The 27,816-nt window shown below is 43.6% G+C and overlaps 1 protein-coding gene across 2 annotated transcripts in view; it reads left to right on the plus strand.

Annotated features, from left to right (window-relative positions):
- RICTOR (RPTOR independent companion of MTOR complex 2) overlaps positions 1–27,816 on the plus strand; it is a 121,650-nt gene that overhangs the window by 13,140 nt on the left and 80,694 nt on the right. For both annotated transcript variants that reach the window (XM_083154466.1, XM_083154474.1), the window contains exon 3: positions 8,911–9,008. In XM_083154466.1, coding sequence (XP_083010592.1) covers positions 8,911–9,008 — 98 coding nt within the window. The remainder of the gene's footprint in view (positions 1–8,910; positions 9,009–27,816) is intronic.

Consider the following 27,816-nt stretch of genomic DNA (forward strand, 5'->3'; position numbering starts at 1 on the left):
CTTAACATCAACAAACGAGGATAGTTTATACATTTACAAAAATAATAATATCTAACTATGTCGGTAGGCCTATCATCAAAATGAGGTAATATGTCATAAGTGATGATATGTAGAAAAGGAATGACCAGGTTCCTTATGGCCTATCGTGGAAAATGTTACAAACCAAGTTTAGGCTGGTCCTGTGAGATGTAGTTTTTGACTAAACGTACTCATGAAAGGGGCCCATAGTCTTAAGACAACAGTAACAGCATAAGACCTGTCAGTATAAAAATCCATACATATATCTGAAGGTCTACATTGACCAATAACATATATAACAACTAAAACGGAGGCAGAGGGCAGCGTATTCAGCGTTTGTACGAATGAGAATATTAAGTTAGGCAGAGGATGGCATGGATCTGGGATTGGTGGGCCCAATGAACGTGGCATCTGAGGTCGAGAGCATGTATTCAGCATATACCGCGCTCTCTCCGTCTTGTCGAAGATTTGCATTATAGAGTCCTGAACCGGGATATCTAGGTCAGCGATAAAGGGAGCCCATTTCTTATAGAATGAAGTGAGACTAGAGGGAAGGGGATATAGAGTCTTTTTCTTATCAAAGGATAACAGGAGTTTCTGCTGAACCTCTGAGAGAGATGGCGAGTTGCGGGACAGCCAGTGTGTCAGTATTACCTTTTTTGCCACTGTTACTATGGGCCTTATTCTAGTTCACTCTTCCTGACAAAATCCTTCTTAGATGGACAAAACCATGTGCACTGCAGGTGGGGCAGATGTAAAATGTGCAGAGAGAATTCGATTTGGATGAGTTATTTTGTGCAGGGAAAATACTGACTGCTTTATTTTTTACACTGCAATATAGATCTCACTTTGAAGTAAAACCCCACCGAAATCTAATTCTCTCTGCACAAGTAACATCTGCCCCACCTGCAGTGCACATCGTTTTGTCCATCTAAGAAGGAATTTGTCAGAAAGAGTGAACCAAAATAACCCCTATGAGAGCTGCAAGTCTGGATAATTGATGTTTATTTATACCGAGGTTCCAGTTTGTAAAATCTGCTAAGATGCAGGCTGCTGGATTTAGGGAAATAGAAATATGAAATAAGCGTTTGAGGTCATTTATAATTTTGCACCAGAATCGGCGTATATAGGGGCAGTTCCATACAGTGAATCAGGGAGGCTGACGCACAGTGGCATTTCGGGCGCTCAGCCGAGAGGGATGGGTCAAAGTGGGCATATTGAGCAGGGGAGACATACGCTCTATGGAGCGTTTTTAGATGTACTTGAAGGTAAGACGGTTGAAGTGTCCTCATAATGGACATGAATGGGATTGCAATTGTGTCAGTGAGGATGGGAGCGTGAAGTCCCTTTGCCACTGATTTCTCACAGTGGTCCAGCGTCTCTCAGAGGTTCTGTCTATCATTAATGAGTAAAGCATGGACAGACTATAAGGTCTAGTTTCACATAAGTTTAACATTTGCTGAAGATGGTCTTGGGTGAGGGTTGGGGTGTGAGAGAGTGAGCTGCCAGTAAGAGAATAAAGGTAGTGTCTTGTTTGATGATACATGAAAAAAAAAATCACTATTTGGTATATTAAATCATTTTTCCAGGTCAGTGAACTGGAGTAAGTGTCCTCCGGGGTCGAAAATATTCGACAAGCTGGTCAGTCCCTTGTCTCTCTCCAAAGCCGAAACGTGGTGTTAGAAATAGAAGGGGGAAATGCTGGGTTACCCCATAGTGGGATTTGAGTTGAGTAAAGTGGGTTTCTGCCTAGCTGACTGACGGTTCATGGTCCAGTTCTGACCTCATGTGCCCATCGTACTCTAGGTGCTTTCAGTAGTGGTCAGCTTGGGCCCTCTGACTGGTCTGATGTTATGCAGCCCTCCATGCCACAAGCTGCGATACACCGTGTGTTCTCACACCTTTTTACCACAGCCACCAGTAACATTTTGTTCTAGAGTAGGTGTTCTGTGGGAGCCAGACTGGCTAGCCTTGGTTCCCCGCACACATCAGTGAGCCTTGGACTGATTTTGGCATGTACAAAGCATCTGCATACCAGGTCTCTCCCTCCAGACCTGCTGTTTTGGAGATGCTCTGACCCAGTTGTCCAGCCATTATAATATGGCCATTGTCAAAGTCGCTCAGATTCTTATGCCTGCCCATGTGTTTACTAGCCATCCAATACATCCCAACTGTTGAAGTGCCATTGTAACAAACAATTCATTTTATTCCATTATGGAATCTCCTCAATAATAGCAGTTCTGCAGTAAACATTTAAATGAACATTCATTCTCTCTCTTCCCCCTCTCTCTCCTTCCCCTCTCTCAACATTAAACATGGTTTCATTTGAATTGGACAACTAAGTCACGGAAGGCTTTACCAACTATTACAAGTTTGCTTTTCTAGTGACAGGTTTGTTCCTCACCAGCTGGTGGCGCTGTAGGGACATTCTGGTAATGGGGATACAAGTGGCTGGATAAGACTGATGGATTACATTGGGGCCTGACTCTCCCAACAGGCTGGGCCCAAACAAAATGAACCTTTCCGATAAAAAAAAAAAAAAGGAAGCCGTTTCTCGTGTACACAAACCATATAATCCCTGCAACCTAGGTGTAGTCCCGACAGAAATACAACTAGAGAATGTCACAGCCATAGAGTTAGTATAGTATGCTGCCGCGTTTCATCTTACCTACAGTACTGTCGCATAGATAACTTCCCCACTGACGGCTGCTCTTTTATATAGCAAACAACTGGACTTACAGCTGATTGCTAGTTAATCACTGTTTGTTTATCATTTAGGAGACTGCACTGTTCTTAAGCTACCCATACACTAGGGCGATATAAATACGATTTGATCGCTTATTATGCGATGGTGGTGATCAGTTCCATAAAAAGCATCCAAATCGCATGTATCTGAGAACAGGTCCAATACGATGTGCGGTCCCGCTTGACCTCAGTGGAGCCTGCAAGTCGCACTGCTAGCAGGAGGGAAATGTTGAATAGCTTGGCCTAGCTTGGCTGGGATTGCATGCGATATGTCATATGCAAATGGTCTGCATGTGATATACATCATGTGATCCTTTCTGCACAGGAAGGACCCAGGCGGCTTAAGGGGGGATTGCGTGCGACTTATCCAAGGGGAGAAGTCGCGCAAGTGTATGGCCAGCATTATGGGGCCCATACACATGTAGGATATGGCATGTGATCCATACGGTTTTGATTAAATGTCACCGAACACGATGAGCGGGCTTGCCGGCCGAATGTCGCATCCATAAATATTATGTGCTTCACATAATATTTATCGCATTGCATGTGCGATCCTATGTGGGTTTTAACCAGTAACGCCCGCCAGCCCTCTTCCAGCACCCGATGGCATGCGACAGGTGGCATGCGACATCAGGTGCTGGAGAAAAGCACTTAAGATGGGAAATAGCATTGCGATATCACATCCGATCGATCAAGTGTATGGGCACCATTAGAGAGATTTCTATTAAGGTGTCCATACACGGAGCATTGAGCTCTGTACTTTTTGTACTATATTGCATTGTATCTAGTACAGAAAGCATACAATGTGTGACAGCAGCGTGTTTTTACAATAGAATGCGATCTAGTACAAAGAGTACAGTCTGCACAGACTTTCTGTGCTGTGCGATACTGGTTTCCCAGCCCCTCTGCTGAGCTGGTTGTGTGTGTTTGTATCGGGCTGCTTAGTGGAATGTGCTGCGAGCACAGACACCTCCTTCTCAGTAGTTGTTTAGCTTCTGCTTGCTAGGAAATGGAGCTGGTAAATGGATGAATGGTAATTACTTGCGCAGCTCTGCAGAGTTCATCCTGCTCCTGTCATCCTGTAAATAGGAACTCGGAGTGTAAAGTCATCCAGTGCGCAGTGATCTGTGTAATCATCATTCCTCTCTTTAAAAGGAAAGAGACAGTGAAATTGTTCCACCCGCCCCACCCCCTTTCCATTGGATTTTCCACTTATAAACAGCTTTGTGAAAGATGTGTTATATCTGTTTCATAGTAATGACCATTGGCTTGTGGGTTGTTGTTTTTTTTTTTATTGCAATTTGATTGATACAATTTGTCCAGATTTGTTTGTGTGAAATGTTGCAACACCCGTGAGCGGGTGAAGGCTAAAGCTGACCACCCGCCGCAAGATTTTTTTTAAACGATATGGCCGGTTTAAATCGTTTAAAAACTTTCCGCGTGTGGGCATGATCACGATCCAATGTGCGCACCCGCCGGTCGTTCATCTAGCTGGCTGATTCCTTCAGCAGGCGGACAAGATGAACTGGCTGTCGTGCGGGATTTGATACACTTCGTTCCGTGTGTAGGCTTGGTGACCGATATGGCAATGATGTGTTTATATGATTTGCAGTCATTAAATGACCAATCTAATCCTCCTCTGATCGTTTACTCAGTCAATCTGTGTTGTGGGCATTATGTTGTTTAGCCAAGAGTGTTCTGGATTGCAGGGTAAAGTGGATCAGACATTGGGTTGTTTATTAAATCTATCCCTGTGTGAGCACCTTTATGCTGCTTTCACATTGCCTAAATGTTTGAGACCGGGTATTTTGATACAGTAATTAAAACGGTTTATTACCGTTTTAAACCCCTTTCACACCGCACATAAAGACCGGGTCTCAAGCAGGTGTGCAGTGTAAAAGCAGGACAGGCAGTAGCTTTGAGAGCACAGTGCATATGTAATGAGCAGCTCATTACATATGTAATGAGCATATGCGCATATGTAATGATCAGCTAATTACATATGCAATGCACTCATTACATATGTACATATGTAATGAGCGGCTAATTACATATGCACTGCGCTCTCGTAGCTACTGCCGGTTCAGAGCCGTTCACACTGCATGAAAAACGGCTCTGAACCGTGTAGAACTCTGTTTTTTACCTGTTTGCAAATACCGGTTGTTTGTAACCGGTAAAAGCAGACTGGCGCTTTCGCACTGCAGCTCTAACCGTTTTTAAAAGGCTAAAAAATCTGCAATATACCGGTTAAGAGCTGCAGTGTGAAAGGGGTATTACTGGTGAGACATTCCTTGTGTACATCCAGTAGTGTTAAGGGCGTACAGATGGTTCGATGAAGCAGCCGTCAATACCGATTCAATACTGTCGGCCACTGGGACCTGGAGGGTGCCAGTATTGAACAGGACGGACAGCGCGTGGGGGGAGAGAGGGGAAAATGCTGCATTGCGCAGCATGCAACTGGTTTCGATCTGGAAGATTGAAGCAGAAATAGACTTTCCTGGCATCTATTTTTGCTTTAGTTTCTGGGGCCGCACATCAGGATCGAATCTGCATCGAAAGCAGTTAACACGCTTCGATTCAGGGTCTTCTTGAAGCAAAATCAATTAAAAAATTACCCTGAATCGAAGCGTGTGTACGGGCATTGACAATATGGACTTGTTAATGCCCGTAACCCCCCCCAATCCACTAGGGCGCGCATGCCATACCCCGCCAACTCACCCGGCAACTGCCAGGATCGTATACAATGAATTGTATGTACTACTTTTGCATTTAATGGAGCAGATGTATTAAGCCTGGCGAAGAGATAAAGTGCCAGGTTTAATACATCTGTCCCATTGTATCATGTGCCATCCCAGCAAGGGCTTCGGGCTGCGATGACTATGGGGTCGATTCAATTCTCAGGGCTGTGAAAGCCGTTATGTCGTAGAATGCAGGTTCCTGCGGGTGTTTATCCACGAGAACCATGACTTAAGTACCCCCCAGGAAGGGTGCGAGACAAAAATATACTAGTGGCACGGGAAGCTAGCACGCGAGGGGACAATCGCGATTCACGTAGCGGCTGATGTTCTAGGGTGCCATGATTTTAAAAAAAAGTTTGGGAACCACTGCTATAGTCTCCTCATGTCTAGCCATATCACTGAATGTCTGGCTGCCAATGGTTACCTCTCATGCAACCATACTTCACTTAATTGTTGTAAATGCCGTTAGGGTAAGCTTGCTGTCACTGTCCAAGCCGAAGGCAGGGGATCTCTAATGGCCACACGCCGCTAGGATCGGTTTAGAGTGGCCTGCTTAGCATCACCAATATGGAGGGTGAATGATTGTAGGTCTTGGGCAATTCTGCTTTTGCTATGTTTTCTGTGTCGTATCACATGCTATTATCCATATAGGCACTTGTATGGTATTCTTCCATTCTGCAGACATGTACGAACCACTTTAAATGCTGTCTTTTTTTAATGGGATTCAATAATGGGATCCAATAATGGGATCGGTATGGCGTAGTTTTCCCGATGTTTTCATTTCTCCAGCGGTCTGTTAGTTTTTCTATTAGGATGTTTCGTAAGCCCTGGTGAACTGACACAGATTGGAATTCAGGACTATTTTATCATTACGAAAGCAGATAAACCACGTTTATGAAAGAACCCACATGATCCTAAGTTGTAAGAATGTTAATTATCTAGAACTTTTCTTCTACTAGAACTCAATTAGCCACTGTTAATTACAGCTGCTAATGTGTTCGCCAGGGGCTATCTTATTAGCCCCATTGCTGGATCTTTATGGTGGATTTCGTTGGTGGGCGAAACCCAATCCCTGATAACTAAGCATTAAGGCCCCCATACACTACGCCGACCTGTCCTAAGGACAAGTCGGCCCAATGTCGGCCCCGACTTCCCCTGAGCTCCCCCGGCAGCTCCTGATATGATTTGGCACTTGGTGTGCCATTTTTTACATGTGATAAATCGGATCGATTTATCACATGTAAATCCGGGGGAGCTGTGGGAGAGCAGGGTCGGGGGGGGGCGTCAGGGTCCGTCTGGGGGAGCGGGGACCAGAGACCGGAGAGCAGGGTCCGGTCCATGTGTGATGAGAGAGGGTAGTCACCTAGCGGCAGGAGAGGTGGCGGGGAGTGGGGTCCAGTCCAGCTGCAGGAGGGGAGCACGTCCAGCTGAGACTAGGTAGCAGCAGCTGCAGGCGGGGAGCACGGAGCGCACGGCGCATAACAGAGTCCGGGTAGCGGCGAGCGGGAGAATAGGAAACATCCTATTCAAAAGACTGGGCGGGTAGGGCGGACGCTGATTGGCTGAGCTCTCGGCCAATCAGCGTCCGCCCAGTCTTTTGAATAGGATGTTTCCTATTCTCCTGCTCGCAGCTACCCGGACTCTGTTATGCGCCGTGCGCTCCATGCTCCCCGCCTGCAGCTGCCGCTACCTAGTCTCCAGTCCACAAACTAGCTCACTACCCCTCCTGCAGCTGGACCGGACCCCGCTCCCCGCCACCTCTCCTGCCGCTAGGTGACTACCCTCTCTCATCACACATGGACCCGGACCCTGCTCTCCGGTCCCCACGCCCACAGACCAGCTCAATGCCGGCTGCACATAAGATTTATCTTATGTGCAGACCGTCCGACATCCAGATCTGATCCGATGCGCACGGGACCACGCATCGGATCAGATTGGATGTCATACCCTACACGATTTGGGCAATTTCACCCGATTTCTCAGCCCGATCCTCCAGAATCAGGTGAAATCGGGCCCAAATCGTGTAGTGTATGGGGGCCTTTACTTTCTGCGATATGTATTCTTTGCATGGATCCGATATATTTTCGTGTGTAAACTCAACATCTTTGGTCATAAAAAAAATTGCAATTATAGGATACCCCCAGAGTTCGTCACAAGTGTAACGAGGGACATCGGTTTTCAGCCTATTATTAAACGATTCTAGAGCGGCCCTTTTGTTTTATTGTGTTTTTCCCCACCTAGTGCTTTAGAATGTTTTTATTTGACATTAGAGTGTTCTCTTCATTAGTGTTAAATTCATTTATTTTCGGGATTGGGTCGATCCGATTAATTTCAACATGCATTGGGTCAAACACTGAAGGTCGACATGGCTAAAATCGACAGGGTCAGAAGGTCAACATAAGCATTAGGTCTACAATAGGAAGGCCGACAGTCAAAATGTCGACATGAGTTATTCATCCCAAATGTCGACAGTCGACATGGACACGGTGTACCGCGTCCCCTCGCACGGCTTGCTGCGCTCACCATGCTTTCGGCACCCTTTTATTCTTCCACCACGCTGTAGTGGATGGTAGGGCATGAAATACTGGCTGTCGGCTAAAAAAAAAAAAAAAAACGGTGAAAATCTCATGTTGACCTTTTGACTGTCGACTTAATGCTTGTGACAACCTTCTGAACCTGTTCACCTTCGCCATGACGACCTATTTCAGATGTCAACCCAATGCATACGACGTACAGTGGTTAAACCAATGCACGTCGCCATTAATAGGGTCAAACTAATGACCACATCCCTTTTATTCATGGTGTAAGAAAAATTCATAAGGCAGCAATGAATAATCCCGGTACATGAGATGTCTTACATTGGGTGATCTACATGTTAGCGCTAGGGATGGGCTTTCTCTCCATAGTGTGCTACTATTCTGTGTGGTCTATAGGTCGACCACTATTGGCCGACACAAGACAAAGGTCAACATGCATTAAATCGGCGTGTTCAAACGGTTGATATAGAAAAAGGTGGATTTTTTTTTTTTTTTCAAACAGACTTGTTCATCCTTTACCATCCCAGCGGCCATAGCGTGCCCGCATGCCAACGCTTTTGATTGCATTTTGCCCTTTGAGTTGGGTACACACGGTGAACTGAATAACCGTCGGCACAGATTGCCGTACACACTGGAACAATGTTAATGAATCACGTTCCTTCCTTCATTATCATAATAGAGGATGGCAGCGCAAGTGACCGCGGGCATCTGCAGTTCAGGCATACTTACTGTCTCTGTGCCGAGGTGAGCGATCAATCAGACCGATCTGCAGGACGACATATCGCTCAGTGTGTACCCAGCTAAAATCATAACCATGGTCTAGCATTAATCATTCCTGGTATTTATTGTATGTTTGTGTTTCTCTTCTCCAGAACCAAGTGATAACCTCAGAGAAATTTTGCAAAATGTGGTCAAACTTCATGGAGTCTCGAACATGCGGAAGTTGGGTCACCTGAACAATTTTATTAAGGTAAGAACCTTTGTGTGTGTTTGTGTGGCCGCTGGAAGGCAGGACTAATGCCTCACATTGCTGAGATGTCTGTAATCTTCCATATTATATCATGTGGCTGTAATAAGAAATGTTCTTTTGCTTGCTCTGTATATTTAACCCATGCAACTGTTTCACCATTTTCATGATGTACAATCATTACGCAAGCACCAAGTCTTTGGGGCCGATTCTACACCTCAGTAGTGATGTAGAAGGGGCCATTCTGCCCCCAATAGAGATGGTATGCCACGCCCACTCACTGGCAGGCCACACCCTTTTTCATCTGCAGAATGCAATGCACCTGCCGCCGGAATCTTAGCGGGAACACTACAATTTTTTATTACGCCTTATCCTCATCAAGAAGAGGGGGGAGGGACGATATTCATTTGGTTATTCTTAAGCACCCAAATGGGCCACTCTCCGCTCCTTCCGGCTCGCCATCACGGGGGTTGTGGTAATCTCACTGATTGCTGCTCACTTGCTTAAAATGCTATAATTTTTTTTTTTTTCAAATTTATTTTTTTCTTCCTGTGACACCTTTTTTTTTTTTTTTAATGCCACAATTGGCATCAAGCATCTAATAGCTGCAAAATCTGACACCTGCCCGGGATCAGGTAAGACAGATGAGCAGCAGTGGTTTTGTACTGGTGGCGCTCAATTCTGCTAGGATGGCAATCGTGCTGGGACGTTCTAAGCCGGTGAGCTCAGCTGTGTGGCTGGCAGAAAGCCTGCAGGGCCAGGCGACAGCTGTCATCAGATGCTGGAGCTCGACAACACTGGAAGCCGAGCAGAGAATTCTATTGAAAACAATCTGTTTAGGGGATAAAGTACAGCTCCTACTCATTGTCCTTGCTTTGGCTGTTTGTCTTTGCTTAAATTATATTAGTCAAAACAAATTGCCTAAAAGAGCATAAATGAGCATGTACCAAGATGGTTTTGTCTTATTACCTTATGTTGTCACTGGTGGCAAATTCATTTGTTTTTGGGTGCCTATACATAACAGGTGCCCAACAGGTCATAATTGGTTGTTTTTCCAACAGGCGTGAGTGTGGCAGGCGCCCAAATGCTCACTCCACTTGCGCCCATTGACAAAATAATTGAATATTGGGTACTCTTTACCTAGCACGGCGCCCACGATTTTGATCGTGGGCATTGCAGGTAAAAAAATCGCGGGCATCGCGGCCATTGAATGCACTAAAAATCAGGTGCGACGTGACCGACGCGATGCCCGCGATTTCCCATAGGGAACAATGTTAAATTTCTCAATTAACATAGAAACATAGAATTTGACGGCAGATAAGAACCACTTGGCCCATCTAGTCTGCCCCTTTTTTTAAACATGTTACCTCAAACCATATTTGATCCTTATTTTTTTGTAAGGATATCAATATGCTTATCCCAAGCATGTTTAAATTGTACTACTGTATTTGCGTCTACCACCTCTGTTGGGAGGCTATTCCACTAATCTACTACTCTTTCTGTGAAAAAATTCTTCCTCGCATTTCCCCTGAATCTTCCTCCCTCTAGTTTCAGTGCATGTCCTCGTGTTCTGTTGCTCCTCTTCCTGTGAAGAATGTCTCCCACCTGTACCTTGTTAAAGCCCTTGATATATTTGAAAATTTCTATCATGTCCCCCCTTTCCCTTCTCTGCTCTAAAGTATACATATTAAGATCTTTTAGTCTTTCCTGGTACGTTTTGTGATGTAGGCCATGCACCATTTTAGTTGCTCTTCTTTGTACAGTCTCTAATGTATTTATATCCTTCTGGAGATATGGCCTCCAGAACTGAACACAATACTCTAGGTGAGGTCGTACCAATGACCTATACAGTGGCATTATTACTTCTTTCTTTCTACTGCTGATACCTCTCCCTATGCAACCAAGCATCTGACTTGCCTTCTTCATTGCTTTGTTACATTGCCTACCTGCTTTTAAGTCCCCTGAAATAGTGACACCTAGATCCCTCTCTTCCTCAGTAGTTTCCATTATAGTGCCATTTATACTATATTGAGTCTTTGGATTTCTGAGACCCAAGTGCATGATTTTGCATTTTTTGGCATTAAACTGTAGTTGCCATTCTCTTGACCATTTCTCTAATCTGCCTAGATCCTCAATCATTTGTTTTACCCCTCCTGGTGTGTCTACCCTGTTGCATACCTTTGTGTCATCTGCAAAAAGGCACATTTTACCCTCAATTCCATTTGCAATATCACCAATAAAGATATTAAAAAGCACCGGTCCAAGTACAGATCCCTGGGGTACTCCACTTGTAACCTTTCCCTCCTTTGACTGTACTCCGTTTACTACAAATCTCTGTTTTCTGTCCTGCAACCACGCTCTTATCCATTCAACTATCTTAGAATCCAATCCCAAGCTTTCAAGTTTATTTAACAGTCTGCGATGTGGGACAGTGTCAAAAGCTTTGCTAAAGTCTAGATAAGCTACATCTACAGCCCCACCTTGATCTATTACTTTAGTCACCCAGTCAAAAAAGTCAATAAGATTTGTTTGACATGATCTTCCCCCAGTAAACCCATGCTGTTTTGGATCCTGTAAATTGCCGGTTTTGAGATATTCTACAACTCTTTGTTTTAAGAGTGTTTCCATCAATTTCCCTACTACTGATGTAAGGCTCACTGGTCGATAGTTGCTTACCTCTTCCTTGCTTCCACTTTTGTGCAGTGGGAATACATTCGCTGTTTTCCAGTCCTCTGGGATTACTCCAGTAGCTAGTGACTGGTTGAATAATTCTGTTATTGGTTTTACCAGCTCCCCTTTAAGCTCTTTTAGTATCATTGGATGTATCCCATCTGGCCCCATTGATTTATCCACTTTCAGTTTTGAGAGTTCTGTGAGGACTTTCTCCTCTGTAAATGTACTTGTCTCTCCCTCAGTTTTCTGACTATACTTGCAACTTAACTGTGGCCCCTTCCCCTCTCTTTCAGCAGTGAATACTGAGCAGAAATAATTATTAATATTATCTGCTATTACATTGTCCCCCTCAAGAAAACTTCCACTCTCTGTCTTCAGTCTAATTATTCCACTTTTTGTTTTTCTCCTTTCACTTATATACCTAAAAAAAGTTTCCCCCCCTTTACCCACTGACTGGGCCATTTTCTCTTCAGCCTGTGCTTTTGCACATCTGATTACCTTCTTAGCCTACTTCTGTCTAACAAGATACACCTCTTTGTCCTCATTCTTCTGTGTCTGCTTAAATTTCTTAAAGGCCAACTTTTTTGCTTTCACAATACTTGCTACTTCTTTTGCAAACCACAATGGCTTTCTTTTTCTTGTGTTTTTCCTAACTCTTTTGACACAAAATTCTGTTGCTTTTAGAATTGCACTTTTTAATTTTTCCCACTTATCCTGCACTCCTTCCAAGTTTTTCCACTCTGCCAAAGAATCCCTTACAGAGTTTCCCATCTCTACAAAATCAGCCTTCCTAAAATCTAACACCTTTGTTTTTGTGTGCGATGAGTCAGTCTCTGTCTTTATTTTGAACCATACTGCTTGATGGTCACTGGATCCCAGATTTTCACCCACATTTATGTCAGATATTCTGTCACCATTTGTAAGTATTAAGTCTAATATTGCGTCCTTACGAGTGGGCTCCCTCACCAATTGCTGGAGGGATGCTCCTTGCAAGGAATTCAGCATGTCCCTACTTCTGGTGGAACTTGCAACAGGCAGCTCCCAGTTTACATCAGGTAGATTAAAGTCTCCTATGATTATCACCTCTCCTTTTAATGCCATTTTATTGATGTCCTGCAATAGGCTCTTGTCTAGTTCCTCTTCCTGACCTGGTGGTCTGTAGATCACCCCTATACGAAGAATCGCCTTCTCCCCTGTTTCTATGGTCACCCAAAGGGCCTCCGTTTTTTCTTCAATACTTTGTATTAAGGTAGTCTTTATATATTTTTTCACATATATTGCAACCCCTCCTCCAATTTTTCCCATTCTGTCCTTCCTAAATAAAGTATATCCTGGTATAGCTATGTCCCAGTCATGATTTTCATTGCACCATGTCTCTGTAATAGCCACAATATCCAGTTCATCACTTGTCATTATTGCAATTAGTTCTGGGATTTTATTTCCTAAGCTCCTAGCATTTGCACACATAGCTCTTAAAGTTGTGTTTGTGCTTCTCCTGACCCGATTTTACTGTTCAATGCCTCAATTGACACGATTTTTCCATAGGAAACAATGTTAAATGGCCCACAGAGGCCAAATAGCCACCCTGAAGTTATGTAATGGCCCCCACAATTGTTAACGCCACCCCACGATCAACGTCAACCCGAAGCGTGGCGAGCGCAGCGAGCCCGCAAGGGGCGGCGGTACGCGTCCTACGACCTTTTCATACCCCCACTATCCACGTCGGCGTGGAGTTGAGAATAGAATAGTGTGGCGAGCGTAGCGAGGCGAGGGGACGCGGATACCTTCACCGGTAAACGCGTCCCTTTGCGGGCTTCACAGGTATCCGCGTCCCCTCGCGGGGCTCGCTGCACTCGCCACGCTTCAGGCTCAGTGGCTCGCTGCGCTCGCCACACTATTCTATTCTCAACTCCACGCCGACATGGATAGTGGGGGTATGAAAAGGTCGTAGGACGCGTACCGCCGCCCCTCGCTGCGCTCGCCACGCTTCGGGCTCGGTGGCTCGCTGCGCTCGCCACACTATTCTATTCTCAACTCCACGCCGACATGGATAGTGGGGGTATGAAAAGGTCGTAGGACGCGTACCGCCGCCCCTCGCGGGCTCGCTGCGCTCGCAACGCTTCGGGTTCACGTTGATCGTGGGGTGGCGTTAACAATTGTGGGGGCCATTTCACACCTCGGGGTGGGTATTTGGCCTCTGTGGGCCATTTAACATTGTTTCCTATGGAAAAATCGGGTCAATTGAGAAATTTAACATTGTTCCCTATGGGAAATCGAGGGCATCGCGTCGGTCACGTCGCACCCGATTTTTTAGTGCATTCAATGCCCGCGATGACCACGATGGGCGCCGTGCTAGGTAAAGAGTACCGAATATTGCATGTCAGGTGCTTCAAATGATTTCAAACCCCCTCCCCCCCTCATATTTTTATCTAGTTTTAGCTTTTTTTTCTGCGGTAAAAGTTGGGATATCTGTATTAGGTGAAAAGAGAGAACACAAAAGAGAGAAAATCTGATGCCACCCACGTTCTCCGCTATCAGAGGGTCATTTTGAGCATTTAAATATTTGCCAGGTTTCCGAGGAAATCCTGGAAGGTTCTTCTTACACACAACCACATCAAACAGCAGCGGCATAGGGTGATGCGCTTTTAAAGGCTAGCGTCCCTTATAACTGGCATTTCCTAAGATTTTCCATAGATAAACTTTATGCTAGGTCCTAGGAGGTCACGTTTTTATGGCTCAACAATAGAGCTAAATTAACAAAGCATTTTTAACAGGGAAGCCTACTTATGGTCAGGGTCTCCAGCAGATGGCATCATCTTCAGGTGCCCCTGAAGAACCAATAAACGGCCTCAGAGCGTTACCCGGATATAAAAACCCGGGTAATGTGCGTTTACACTGCGCACAGACATGTGTCATTGCCGCGTTTTACCCTGGTAGATACCAGGGTAGAATTCCCTGGTCTCTCTACCAGTGTTTTGGAAGTCGGACCCGTTCACACTAACAAAAAACCTGTGTCGTTGCGCATCCCCGTGCAAAAACCCGGGTAGAATTTCCTAGTGGAAAGTGTGGTCATTATTTTTTAAATATTTGAAATTTGTTTTACCTGTCAATATATTTTTTAATTGATTTAAAATGTATCATTCATTTATGCTTTATACATATTGATGTAAAGTCAATCCAATTGTTTAATAGTTTTCAATTTCACAGGTGCTGCATTGTTTTTGTTTGTTTTGTGCCATCGATTTTATTTTATATCTCCAGTTCAGTACTTTTATACGGCATCATTGCCCATCTCTGTTGTTTTACCTAATGCTTTTCTCTCCGTCTATATAGAAGTGTTCAAATTCATCCGACGATGATGGTTCCGAAACTGTTACGGTCTCCTAGATTTTACTAAAAAAAAAATATTGTTGTCATCAGTATTAGTCCCTGATCTCCCTGTTACACTCTGATTTACTTGCTTTTCTCTCATGCGTTGTGGTGATAGAACTCTGTGCTGTGGTGGTAAATGTAACTGCCTGTGACATGCTTCTTATGTTATACTCCCTCCAAATACGATGGACCCTAGCAGCATGGGCCGGCCCTGTGGTGTAACTGAGCATAACTTTATTACCTGTGGCTGAGTTATAATGGGAGTGGTTAGCATTGCATTGATGCCATTGGTCAGTCTTACTGTCCGCGATGATTTTGCAGCAGCCGAGATTCTCTGAACACTTTATTTATTGTAAAGTTGGGCTGAGTTTAAGTTCCGATGACAGCATTATATTCTATTACTAGCTGACCCGCCTGGCATTGCACAGGAGAGTTATTATTTTTTAAATTTCCAAAAGTGTTGTAAATAAGTCTAATGCTGTGCCAAAGGCCAAAGATTGTAATTTGTTAAAACCTCCAACATAATATTAGAATGTGTTTACAGTGATACTCAATGACCGCAATGAAAAGAGGTGTGATGTTGTTTGAAACACACTGCTCCTGGCTTGATAGCATAAAGGTGCCCATATACAGTGTGTTTTGCTGGTGCAATGCTCGCTCCCATGCACATCCCATTGTACAATTCAAAAAGTATCTGCTGCACATACTTTTTGAACTAGGTCCACATTGCATTGCATGCAAATCGAGTGAGTGCGATGCGACCTAGACCAAAGCGCATGCAATTAATTCACCGCGTATGGGCACCTTAAGATTTAGCACCTATGATGCATTTATTTTTGTGTGTTTGTTGTACTGTTCTCGTGTGTGTGTGTTGTACTGTGTGTATCTGTCCAATCAGTAAGTGTTTGAGGCGCGCTACATATTTGTGTGTGTAGTGTGCTGTGTGTATCTGTGCAATGTTTAAGTGTGTGTTGTACTGTTTTTGGGTGTGTGTGGTGTAGTGAATGTTGTACTATGAGTGGTGTGTTTATCTGTCCAATGTGTGTGTAAGGTGCCCTATGTATATGTGTGTGTGTGTGTGCGCGTATGTGGTGTACTGTGTGTTGTAGTGTATGTGTGTTGTGTGTATTTGTGTGTTTGTTTATCTGAAATGTTTAAGTGTGTGTATTATGTGTGTTTGTGTCTGTTGTACTGTGAGTGGTGTGTTCTATGTATCTGTCCAATGTGCAAGTGTGTGAGGTGCACTACACGTATATATGTGTGTGTGTGTGTGTGTGTGTGTGTACAATGTGTATCTGTGTGTGATATATGTATATCTCATGTTATTCCTAATTGTTTAAAACCTCAGACAGATATTTATTACTAGTCGCACAGGATACAGATAATTGTTTAAATATCATATAGACTGGCCCCCTGCCTGTATTTATCAGACCTCTAGGTATTTTGTCAAAATTAGGGGTGTGCTACCGCAGACACATACATACAGATCATTTATTTAGGAAAGAAAAGGTTGTGTCTATAGTGCGATGCACCTCAAGAAAAAGAATAATTACACAATAAGATATAACTTTTCTCCTACAATCCCCATAGCAGCCATGACAATGGGGTATTTCCCTCCTCCCACTAGTTAAGACAGGACCTTTTTTCCAGGGACCGCCCACCTTGGGTATAACAGTCAGCTCCTCCCTTCACCCTGTGTCTTTTTCTTCTGTCTCCATCTAGATAGGACAGGCAGGGTGTTTATTTTATTTTAAGCAGAGTAACCTCTATATTCAGACATCTGATTGGGGTGGCCCCCCCGGGGAGAGGAAGAGTGAGGAGGAGTGTGGCCTTATCTAAGATTCCTGCCTCTGTCACTATAGATGTACGCAGACTGAATACTGTGCTCTGCGCCAGTGATAGTCTTACCGGCAGCATGGAAGTATATACCCGGCGTGGTATAACCTGGAGGTGCGGAGGCTCTGTGTGGAGTCCGGGAGCTGAGGTGCAGGTTTTAGCGCCATGAGCACTGCTGGAGTCCGGCTGCTTGCAGCCTGCTGTCTCCGGTTTTTCTGTATGCTGCCGGGTGTGTGGACGAGAAGGGCGGAAGTGCGCGGTGACCTCACTTCCGCCGTCGAGACACAGCAGGTGCGCCGCGAATTAGTACCCCCCGGAAACACGGCTTGGGCTTTTTTGTTCCATTATCGGTTTTTGTCATAGGATACCACTCAGTTGGTTCCTATGGGGTTAAAAGCCGGCTATATGAGCCGGCAGCATGGTGTTATGTGCTATCTGTGTATGGAGCGAATCATCATGGATGTTCCTTCTCCCCAACAGCCTGATAATGCCCTTTTGAGGTAAGCTCTATGGTTTTTGGGCATTAGTGTTTTTATTTATATGATACTAGTCAGGCTTTTCTATCTTTATAGTGTGCCTCAGTCTCCTGTTCCTGAACAGAAGAAGAGAACTGCTAAAAAGAAGAATCTATAATTTACTTGCATGGGTTGTGATAAGGCTTTTTCTGGATCTACCAAGAAAAGTTTATGTGATGACTGTGATAAATCACAGCGGAAGGTAGTGGATAAGCCTAACCAGGATGATATGTTAAAGAAATTGATGGACTGGATGAAACCAGTCTTTTGTTTCTAAGGAGGAATTTGTGGCATCCCAGAACCCTAAAAGATCTAGGGAGCAAGCAGGAATGGACTATGAAGCAGGTGGTTCATCTGAAGATTTAGACCAGATAGGTGATGAGTCAGGTGAACTGGAAGAAGATACCAGATCATTCAATCTGGACACAGTGAAAGTGTTTTAAGGAGCATATACAAATCTATGAACTATCCAGAGGCCTCTACGGCAACAGAAGATCCGCTGTTTGAAGAAAGGTCCAAACTTGGCAGAACCTTTCTTGTTCATAAGGTCGTCCGTGAGATGATTAGTTAGGAATGGTCTAATATCGATAAGACTGGGAGGTTGGCCCAGAATGGATAAGATGTTTCCATTTAAAGACGAAGATTTCATAAAGTGGTGCCAAGTTCCGAAGGTAGACGCTGCGGTAGCGGAACTGACATCTAGGACAACTATTCCGTTAGAAGATGGGGCCGCGTTCAAGGACGCAATGGAGAGAAAGATTGAAAATTCTTTAAGAAAGCTGCATCAAGTGTCTGCATTATCTCTCAAGTCCAGCGTAGCTATTGCCTCTGTATCTAGGGCCCTTAGATTTATGGTCCTCAGAATTGAATATGGATATAACTGAAAAGATCTCCAAACAATATCTGTTAAAGAATTTAAATACTATGCAAAAGGCTATTGAATACCTGTGTGAATCTTCGCTGGATGCTGTTTCCTTTTCAGCCAAATCTATGGCAGTGGGAGTCACAGCCAGAAGGGCTTTGTGGCTCAAACCATGGAGTGCAGATGCCAGCTCTAAGAACAGGCTAACAGCGTTACCGTTCGAAGGAAGTTTCCTATTTGGGTCCAAATTGGACTCTATGATTCAGAGGATCTCTGGAGGGAAATCTGTCAGATTAGCCCAGGATAAGAGGAACAGATTTCCTTTACCATCTGCCAATAGACAGACATATAAAGAGGCTAGAGGATATCGTCCAGGCCGCCCTTACTTTCGAAGAGGCAACCCTAATTTAACTCGTCATTCCTTTCGTCAGTCATACAGAAGAGGTTCGAAGTTATGACGGTGGAGAGGCGATGGAAGTAGGAGCCCGACTACTTCAATTCTCGGCGAGGTGGAGAGAATCGATCACAGACAAGTGGGCGATAGAAGTAGTGGAGAATGGTTATCTGATCGAATTTGTAAGAAGACCGTGGAAAACCAGATTCGTCAAGTCCCGTGTTCCAAGAGAAATAGAAGAAAGGAATGTGTTGCTTGCAAAGGTACAACAATTAGTAGAAATAGGGGCAGTAGAAATAGTTCCAGAGGAGCTTCAAAGTCGGGGGTTTTATTCGAATCTGTTCTTGGTCAAAAAGAACACGGGCGGCTACAGAACTATCCTAGACTTGAGAACTCTGAATCTGGATGTGAAGAGGAACAAGTTCCGGATGGAAACTATTTCAACAATCCTCACAGGATTAAAACAAGAAGAGTTCCTAGCATCCATCGATCTAAAGGATGCGTACTATCACATTGCGATAAATCACAAGGACAGGAAATTCCTGAGGTTCTTTCTGAAGGGTGTCCACTATCAGTTCACATGTCTTCCTTTTGGCTTAAAGACATCGCCAAGGGTTTTCACGAAGGTCCTAGTGACACTGATAGCAGAATTAAGGAAGCAAGGAATCCAGATCTGGCCCTATTTGGATGACCTGTTATTGTCAGGATGGTCGAGAGAGAGAGGAAGTCAACAGCAATGTCAAGTTTACAATAGAGTTTCTTCAGAGCCATGGTTGGATTATCAACCAGGAAAAAAGTCAACTGACGCCATCACAGACCATCAAATTTCTGGCGGTCTATATAGATACAAAGAGCTTTTCAGTGAAGTTATCAGAAGAACGATGTGCGAAAATCCAAGCTTTAGCCTTAGCTGTGTGGATGAAGGGAAGATGTTCGCTGAAAACAGGCCTTCAACTTCTTGGGATGATGGCGTCATGCATACACATAGTTCCCTGGGCGCAATGGTACATGAGAAATCTACAGTGGCAAGTTATACCATTGGTGAAGAACAAGAGCAAGGACAACACACAGATTCAGTTGAACAGTGCCGGCTTACCCAGATCTGCTCAGACAGGGTCCAGTATTTCATCCAGAGCCCAAATCCTTTTGTCTAAAGGCATGAGCGGTCTACTCTGAGTCACCACAATTTGTCTACCCAAGTAACAGAGCTATTGCTAAAAGCAAGAAAGGACATTTCATCTATAGCATATTACAAAACTTGGAGCAAGTTTATGTCTTGGGGCCATTTTGAGAAGACTTCTTCAATATTCCTACAGCGAGAATTCTACAGTTCCTGCTGGAAGGTTTCGAGCTGGGGCTAGCGGTGTCTACAATCAAATCACAGATTAGCGTATTAGTGGACAGACGCTTAGCAGAGGAAAAGATTGTTAAGAAATTCTGCAAGGCCATCAAAAGAATTCGCCCTCCATTTAAATCCCTGGTTACTCCTTGGGACTTGAATTTAGTTCTTAGAGTACTTATGAAAGAACCTTTCGAACCCTTAGAGACTATTCCTTTTAAGTTCCTTACCTGGAAAGTCCTGTTTTTAGTGGCGATTACATCAGCCAGAAGGGTGAGCGAAATACAGGCTTTTTGGGTAAAAGAACCTTATCTGGTCATCTTCCCGGATAGAATTGTCTTGCGGACTCATCCAGACTTCATGCCTAAAGTAATTTCTTCCTTTCACATCAATCAGGATGTATCGTTACCTAGTTTCTTTCCTAACCCGGAAAATGAAGAACAGAAGGCTTTCCACATGTTGGACCTGGTGAGAGCAGTGTCAGTGTACCTTGAACGTACCAAAGATTAGAGAAAGACAGATCACCTGTTTGTTATACCTGAAGGAGCAAGAAAAGGTTCAGCCCCAGCAAAACAAACTATGTCTAGATGGGTGCGAGAAGTGATTGAATTTGCTTACAAACAAGAAGGCAAGAATCCACCTCCTGTGATTAAGGCACATTCTACTCGGGCAGTATCCACGTCTTGGGCCAGAAGAGCTAAAGCATCGGTCAAGGAAATCTGCCAGGCTGCTACATGGGCTTCTGTCCATACTTTCACAAATCATTATGCTTTGAATGTGTCTTCTACCCATTTTGGGAGTCCTGTATTACAAGAGGCTTTATCCATAAGATGATACCTCTTTAAATAAATATGAATTATTGCAGTGATATTGGCTGATATTTATGATTGCTTGGGTATGTCCCATTGTCATGGCTGCCATGGGGATCGTAGGAGAAATATGCGAATTATATTCACCGATAATTCCTTTTCTTCCTAGAGATCCCATGGCAGCCATTGGTTTCCCGCCCTTGTGTTATGTATTAATGTTTTTTCAGGGACCGTTATTACGGAGACACTCGAATGACACAGGATGAAGGGAGGAGCTGACTGTTATACCCAAGGTGGGCGGTCCCTGGAAAAAAGGTCCTGTCTTAACTAGTGGGAGGAGGGGAATACCCCATTGTCATGGCTGCCATGGGATCTCTAGGAAGAAAAGGAATTATCAGTGAGTATAATTCGCATACTTAATGTTAATTGTTAAAAACGTAGCGAAAAAATATTAAAAAGAAACATTCAGACATAAACAAACAAGTGAAGACAATGTGCGTGTTATACCAGCACGTGTCGGAATATCGTGTGTGTGTTTTGAACGTCTCTTTATAATTTTATTTAATCAGCGACTGTTGTATGCTTATAGACACTCCATAATCATTTATTTCTTATTTCTTTGTATTATATTTTCAGTATTTGTTACTCATGTGGCAAAACAAAGAAACAATGTTGTACGGTTTCAAACACACTCTGGCTGCTCTATTATTTATACATCAGGCAAATTATTACTGCACATATAATCAGCCAGGGAGTGCGTTTCTTGAGTAGTTAGAATATACTGAGACAGTCCTAGGTTGTCGGGGATATATATATATATACTTATGTGATTTTTACACAACACCAGTGACTTTGTCCTATCATTATATCAAGGCGAGTGTTCAATTCCCCCCCAACAAGGGAGGGATCCTCTGGAATAGATTAGGGGCACAGGGTGATCCACGTCAACTCCCTTTGAACACCCCGAAACTTACTCCATTATAAGTGAGAGTGCGGTCCTCGTTGCATCTCTCTCTCTCTCTCTCTCTCTCTCTTTCTCTCTCTCTCTCTCTCTCTCTCTCTCTCTCTATCTATCTATCTATCTATCTATCTATCTATATATCTATATATCTATATCTATATATATATATATATATATATATATATATATATATATATATATATATATATACATACAAACAGTGATCCACTTAATATGATTAATAGTTGCGCATTTACGTGGTGCGGCCGCAACCATTTGTCATATGCGCATAGTATTCACACTGTTAGCAGGAACAGACCGAGCAGTGTACCGGTCAGATCCTGATACAAGCTGAGATCCTCAGCGTGTTTGGTGCACAGCGCTCTAGTTTTGGAGCTGCAGCATGCGTAATTAGGCTAAATACATTAGAGCTCTTAAAAGAGCTAAATAAATTTCAGGGCTGTTAAGTAGCGATCTCAGGACACACACACAAATATGAACCACACGGCTGGTGCTGCCAGCGCGCGCGTTTCGCTTCCCGCCTCCACCATAATGTTAGAATGTGTTTGCATGGGATCAGTATGGAATCCCGACGGTCGAAATACGACCGCCGCAATGCCGACAAGGGGGGGCTGTGGATCGCCCCCTGCGGGCTCGACACGCAGCGGGCCTGGTGCATCGCTACGCTCGGCACACTATTTTATTCTCCCTCTATGGGTGTCGTGGACACCCATAGAGGAACAAAGTGCCGGCAATGCAGCGGTCGGGATTCCGGCGCCGGGATTTTGACCGCATCCTCTTTGCATTCATACTACATCTGCATATCGCAATAGGATTGACCCCCCCAGGAGTTCGTATGTTCTTTACGGTTTCCTCCAACATTTCAAAAATATACTGGTAGCTTAGTGAGATCTGCCTAAAGCTCCGTACACACGGAGTGATTTGGCCGCTGAGCGATTTTGACTTAATATCGTTCAGCGTCCAAATCGATGAGTGTTCCGTTTACGTCAGTAACCAGCGATGGTCGACGATGAAAACTGAGTCACTGTAGGACGAAGTGACTGGTCGCAGGAGAATGCGACCAGTACTGGGCTGGTCGCCGGAGCACTCTCCCAGCGGGGATATGGTAGCTCAATGGCCATATCCCCGGCGATATAGGCTTAAATCGCCCAGTGTGTATGGGCGTAAGAATGTACCATGGAGTATGTGTGTGTGTCTGTGTGTGTATCTGTGATATAGAATGTAGCCTTCATTGTGGTATAGACTGAGGTAAAGCTCAGAAATAACCTCTGCATAATGTCTCTGATGGTGTAATGGTTAGCATTACAGTGCTGAGGTCATGGCTTCAATACCCCCATGGCCCTAACTCTGTGGAGTTTGTAAATTCTCCCCATGCGTGGGTTTACTCTGGGTGCTTCCGGTTTCCTCCCACAATCCAAAAATATACTGGTAGGTCAATTGGCTTCCAACAAAAATTAACCCTAGAATGTCTGTGTGTGCGTGTACATGTGGTAGGGAATATAGATTGTAAGCTCCACTGGTGCAGGGACTGATGTGAATGTTCAACTATACTCTGTAAAGCGCTGCGGAATATGTATGCGCTATATAAGAAACTGTTAATAAAAAATAAAATAAATAAATACGTGCACTATATAAATTGTCATGTAAGCTCTCATGAGCAGGCCTTCTACCCTTATGTGCTTTTCTTAGAGTTTCTCTGCCACCCTGATAATTGCGTCAGTGTCCTGTCCTCTAATGCAACTATCCTTATTTACCATGTATTTGTCCTAAATTACCTTGTACTGTAATTCGTTATTTTCTTGTTTTTCCCATCTATGTAGTGTCAGGCGCTGTGGAACCCTTGTGGATCCATTTAAACAAACAATAATATTATATAACTGTTAATACGGTTTAACACGGCACTTGCTTGCAGTATGTCGCTGCGTGGTAAAGCAAGTCTGACTTCTCTCCGTTCATAGCACTACAGATGTGTTGCTTTTAGTATAAGACTCCTTGAAATCTGCAGGTTGTGTAGACATCCTGTGTGTGGGAGATGCAGTTAGTTCAGTTTCCAGGAACTACTCAGTTTCCAGGCTGATATTTCTCTGTACTTTTCTCCTGGTCTTCCCGCCTGTGGCTTTTGTGGTGGCAGCGTAAACATATTGGCCTACTACGTAAAGGGGTAGCTTACTCATAACGAGTGAGCACACTGCCTACGCCCCCACTCTGGTGGATGTGCAAAATAACACCTGCATGAGAACTGTTTAATATTCAGTTAGCAGCCCGGTGTACACACTTAGGCAGTGGGACAGGTGCTGGCTTTAAGCTCAGTAGGTAGCTGGGTATTAGAGAGAGATATATATATATATATATCAGAAGCAGTATGCACACAACTCTGATCAACGGTACCATGCTGTAGCCACATAAAATGTAGATAGAAAAAAGTTAGAAGCCAGCACAGTGGATGAAAGTGTCCAAAAAACTTTTATATTTCAAAGATAAATTCCATCAAAGGCAAGTGGACACACCAATGCAAAAAATGCAAATGAGTTGTTACAGAGTCCAAATACATGGTAATTACCACATCCATAAGAATAACATGGTGGTCCACTGCAAGGGTCACTGATGCCCGACGGCCGTTTCGATGCTGTATCACCGTCCTCAGGAGCATAAGTGACCCTTCAGCAAGACCGGATATATATAGTGCACTAAATGAAGTAAGTATAATCACCTGAGTGCCGCTAGTCTCATACAGATACCTGTCCGTACTTGATGTTGTATTGCCAACGTGTATAAACAACTGGGTATCCAGGAAGTGACGCGGCGTCGTTTCCGGCCAAAGCTAGTCACGGCGCCGTCACTATGGGAACTCAGTGTTAGGGAACGTGCGCGTCATGGAAACCACGCCTGGTGGGCTGTAAACCCTCCTTGGCGTCTGTATCCATGGTGACGCGGCTTGTAACAAGTGTCTCGCTACTCACTTGAACTCTGGCAGCGTCATCGGTAATGAGCCAAGCACACTGGTCAGAGTCAGGGAAGCGTATAGACTAGTGTAGGCTCAAAACGGAAACCAGATATATTGTCCAGCTGTCGCTCTGTCCATCACTATAAGGAAAATGGGGAGAATGGCAATACAAGCTATCAGGTGATCTGGAGACGGGCAAACAAGAACATAATGTCACAAAGTATAACAATATGACAAATAAGAAAGAAAAAAGAAAAACAAAAGAAAAATACAAAATATATATCGATATAGGGGACATATATAGCAAAGCTGTGCAGCAAATCATGGCATGGACAATATGGATGATTATGTCATAAAAAACAATGTAGAGACTGTTCCTCATTAAGTCCTCTGGGAGACATACAGTCCAGCAGATTAATCCAGTAACATTCTTTCCTTAATAGCAAATTTCCACGGTCCCCGCCTCTCCTAAGCGGGGGAATATGGTCCACTGGTTGAAACCGAAAGTCCTTTAAATGATGTTTGCAATTATGATAATGCTTGGCGACAGGAGGCGTACTAGAGTCAATTGATATCATAGCTTTTTTTATGGAAGATCGATGCATGCCAATACGTTCTTTAAGAGTCCTTATCGTTTTGCCGATATAAATCATCTTGCACGGACAGGTGATAGCATAAATAACATAGCGTGTATCACAGGTAAGGTGATGTTTGATGGGATACACATTAGAAGTACGAGGATCTACAAAGACAGGAGATGATGTTAAAAACTGACAATTAACACATTTAGTGCAACGGAAGCTGCCATTTTTAGGAGTAAGCCAACCTTTGTTTTTGATAGGCAACAAATCAGATTTTGCAACAATATCCTTAACATTGCTACTTTTTTTGTAGCAAAACATCGGTAATTTGTAACAGAATGGCCCCATGATATCGTCTGCCTGTAGTATATGCCAATGACGATGTATTACATCTCTTATTCTTTTGGAGGCAATGGAATACGTACTCACAAAAGTTAGTCTATCAGAGTCATTGTTTTTTAAGGCAGGTATCAGGGATTGTTCCTGAGACAAATTTACACAATGAGAAATAGCTTCCTGTATCTCATCAGGCATGTACCCTCTCTCAATAAATCTATCACCTGCAAAAAAAATTTGTTTTCAAAAAGAAAGTAATTTTTAGATAAAACAATTTCCATCAATAATAAAAGAAAATTAACATTGGGACCTGCATAGTGTGGACTGGTGGAAACCAAACTCCTGACAGCTGCCAAACCTTCCCTGTGGATGATGTTAGTGTATAAACTTGATACGTCTAATGTCACCAGCAAAGCATCTGTCGGTAAGTTGTCAATTTTCTGAAGTTTTTTAATAAAGTCTGTCGTATCACGTAAGTAAAATGGAGTATTTTGCACAACAGGGCACTGCGATGGGGTCCAATATGGCCCCATCGTATGCCAATCTGTTCATGCATATGTATGAGAATCAACACATCATGTCCAATCCTCAGTTTTCATCTTTTGTATTTTTCTATGTAAGGTACATTGATGACCTGTTCATGGTGTGGACTGGTGGACCTGAACTCCTGGCACTCTTTGTGGATCATTTGAATAGTCTAGACACTACTATACGTTTCACTATGGCTTATAGTGAGCAGTATATTAGCTTTCTCGATGTAGGCATCTCCATGTCCAATGGGTCCTTGTCCACTTGCATTTATAGAAAACCTACCGACAAAAACACCTTATTGTCGGCAGGTAGTTTTCATCCAGCACCACTGAAACACGGTTTACCCCTGTCACAATTATTACGTGTGAGACGTATTACTTCAGATGACAATGAATTACTGCCAGCCCTCACAGAGATGGGTGATAGATTTATTGAGAGAGGGTACATGCCTGATGAGATACAGGAAGCTATTTCTCATTGTGTAAATTTGTCTCAGGAACAATCCCTGATACCTGCCTTAAAAAACAATGACTCTGATAGACTAACTTTTGTGAGTACGTATTCCATTGCCTCCAAAAGAATAAGAGATGTAATACATCGTCATTGGCATATACTACAGGCAGACGATATCATGGGGCCATTCTGTTACAAATTACCGATGTTTTGCTACAAAAAAAGTAGCAATGTTAAGGATATTGTTGCAAAATCTGATTTGTTGCCTATCAAAAACAAAGGTTGGCTTACTCCTAAAAATGGCAGCTTCCGTTGCACTAAATGTGTTAATTGTCAGTTTTTAACATCATCTCCTGTCTTTGTAGATCCTCGTACTTCTAATGTGTATCCCATCAAACATCACCTTACCTGTGATACACGCTATGTTATTTATGCTATCACCTGTCCGTGCAAGATGATTTATATCGGCAAAACGATAAGGACTCTTAAAGAACGTATTGGCATGCATCGATCTTCCATAAAAAAAGCTATGATATCAATTGACTCTAGTACGCCTCCTGTCGCCAAGCATTATCATAATTGCAAACATCATTTAAAGGACTTTCGGTTTCAACCAGTGGACCATATTCCCCCGCTTAGGAGAGGCGGGGACCGTGGAAATTTGCTATTAAGGAAAGAATGTTACTGGATTAATCTGCTGGACTGTATGTCTCCCAGAGGACTTAATGAGGAACAGTCTCTACATTGTTTTTTATGACATAATCATCCATATTGTCCATGCCATGATTTGCTGCACAGCTTTGCTATATATGTCCCCTATATCGATATATATTTTGTATTTTTCTTTTGTTTTTCTTTTTTCTTTCTTATTTGTCATATTGTTATACTTTGTGACATTATGTTCTTGTTTGCCCGTCTCCAGATCACCTGATAGCTTGTATTGCCATTCTCCCCATTTTCCTTATAGTGATGGACAGAGCGACAGCTGGACAATATATCTGGTTTCCGTTTTGAGCCTACACTAGTCTATACGCTTCCCTGACTCTGACCAGTGTGCTTGGCTCATTACCGATGACGCTGCCAGAGTTCAAGTGAGTAGCGAGACACTTGTTACAAGCCGCGTCACCATGGATACAGACGCCAAGGAGGGTTTACAGCCCACCAGGCGTGGTTTCCATGACGCG

The sequence above is a fragment of the Crinia signifera genome, chromosome 1 (genome assembly GCF_055691185.1).
Source record: "Crinia signifera chromosome 1, ASM5569118v1, whole genome shotgun sequence".
Taxonomy (NCBI): Eukaryota; Metazoa; Chordata; class Amphibia; order Anura; family Myobatrachidae; genus Crinia; species Crinia signifera.